The 2,354-nt window shown below is 38.7% G+C and overlaps 1 protein-coding gene across 1 annotated transcript in view; it reads right to left on the reverse strand.

Annotated features, from left to right (window-relative positions):
• Nucleotides 1-665: 665 nt before the first annotated feature.
• Nucleotides 666-2,354, reverse strand: part of LOC101847785 — a 20,283-nt gene continuing 18,594 nt past the window's right edge. The window contains exon 3 of the mRNA XM_005090319.3: nucleotides 666-1,776. Coding sequence (XP_005090376.1) covers nucleotides 1,676-1,776 — 101 coding nt within the window. The 3' untranslated portion in view covers nucleotides 666-1,675. The remainder of the gene's footprint in view (nucleotides 1,777-2,354) is intronic.

Consider the following 2,354-nt stretch of genomic DNA (forward strand, 5'->3'; position numbering starts at 1 on the left):
TGTGTGTGTGTGTGTGTGTGTTTGGTGGAGGGGATGGGAGTGCAAGATGCAATTTTTGTTTTACAAAGTACCAAGGGTACAAAGACTATCGATGCCTTTTAACGTCAAAAAGATGAAGCGACTATCGGGAAATAGAACCCGGCGTCTATGGTGTGATGGTCTGTCTGGCTGTTCGCTTTGAATACATAGGAAATGGATTCGGTCCCAGCACGAGGAAAATATTTTAGCTAGTTTCGCCACCTTTGCTGGGATGCCTCCCATACAGAACGAATTGGCTTTGGTAGGTTGAACTGAGATAGTTGGCCTGTTGTGCGATCTAATTTGTGTCGATGGAGGCATGGAATATCTACAATACAGGGAAGTTTTATGTGAATCGTGTTTTTCTGTACAATGCTGTTTCAAATAATAAATCCTCATGCATCAACTAGATGTAATGGTATTCAAATGCATTCAGAAATATCTTCAGAAATGTGTGGTCTGTATTTGATTATTTTTTGCAGTCCGTTTTAGAGAGTGTCATCTTATGTATTTTATGTCCTCCCTCCCCGTCTGTCCAGTCTTTCTGTATAGCTACTGTTGTAAAGGTGTGTTTGTGTGTCGGGGTGTTACCTGAATTCAGATTGAAACTGTGACTTCCGGGTATACATTTTGAGGTTCATTATTTATCAGTACTATTTTGCTTTACAGGAACATGTATATGTTGTAAAAGATATGTTAAATATATATGTGTGTGTTGGTGTGTGGGTATCTGGTGCGTGTTTTATTTTCGTATGCGTATGTGTGCATTGATGTTTCCTGGTCATCATGATGCTTTAAAGTGATGCTTTAAGAAACGTATGAACATAATAGAATATTATAATACAATATACGTAACATGTCATTCAGAGTACCGTAAAATAAAGACAAAACATCAATTTTAAACATAAAATATAGAAAGACATCAGAAACTACATCTTGTCCTTTGAAAAAAAAGCACCGCTTTCAAACTCACCAGATTGCACGTTAATGCCCATTGTAACTTCAACCAGATTTCCTGGGATACAAAAGTCACTCCGCCGTATTCTCACATAAGGATCTGACGATTCCAATTGTTTCCTTCTGGTGATATGAGAAAACGACGTCAGACATTCTGTATGTAAACTGTAACGTGACAGTATCCACCAAAGCAACATATTGCCCTGCTGGATTTGCTCTTTAGTTAGTTTTAAAATAGCGTTTGGTTGTTTTTTTTATTGCACGTTGAAGATTTCTCCGGTGTTGTTAGATTTCAGCATTCCATGCACAAGCTCCGGTGGAAGTGTCACTGCTACACTCAAGCTGTAGTGAAAAGGATGAGGGGTTATAGTAATGTGCCTTGAACACCAGCTGTTATTGTTAAAGGTTTCAAACTCGTATTTTTTGTTTCTCGTGACATGGTGAAGAGCCGCCTTGAGAGCGAAAATTACAACCTTTTCTTTTCTATGGTGTTTTAACCCTTCAATCTGCCGAGAAGAGGTTGATTTTGTGTATCTGCTCTAGTTCATTAAAAATGTCGGTGTTGTTCTTCTGTTGAAATATCGAAGTCCGTGGTGATCCAGCAGGTCGCTCTCAGGTCTCCTAACTCTGTCTATGCTGCGTGTAACTCTTAACTCGAAAAGGGCGGAGAGGTACACCCTTGCTGTACCCGTCATCAAGCCTATGGTATGGACACTCCACATTCATACCAATTTGGTGTTGGCTTGATCGTGTTCAAGAAGGATGTCTTTGGCTCCTGACCCCAGTGGTTTCTGGCGTAACCTGGGAAAAGAGACATATTTTTCCAGATTATTATGCTTTACTCATCGTGATATCGTTATGGAATGTGAATATGTAACTATTCTTTTCCGTTAAAACGTTTAGCTATCTACTACATAAGAAGTGGCAGTAAGTATTTTACGCCTAAACACTCCCCCCGACAGACGCTTGGAAGGAAAAGTATAAGTAAAGTAAGTGAGGGTTTAAACCGTTACCATACCTCGAAGTTATGGTCATTCATCCATCCAGGAAAGATATGACGCTAAATGTGAATTAAAAGATGGATAGGAGAAAATTGCGGCCACCAAAGACGCCATTTGACCGCCATAATCTGTCCTTTAAGCTTTTGCAATTATTGTGACGTAAAAATGCTGTGGACGTAGTGCACAGAACAGGATGTCAGAAAAACCACCGCGAATGTTTAGCAATAAGACCTTGCATGGATTATGAAACAGTCTGTAATTTTTTGCGAAACACTCTGGGGTTATGTTGGGGTTGTTGGTTTTTTTAAAGATTTGTTTTTTAAACTTTACTATATTTATTTATTTAATTTTGTTATTATTATTCTTTTAATTTTATTT

This window comes from Aplysia californica, unplaced genomic scaffold (assembly GCF_000002075.1).
Source record: "Aplysia californica isolate F4 #8 unplaced genomic scaffold, AplCal3.0 scaffold00015, whole genome shotgun sequence".
Taxonomy (NCBI): domain Eukaryota; kingdom Metazoa; phylum Mollusca; class Gastropoda; order Aplysiida; family Aplysiidae; genus Aplysia; species Aplysia californica.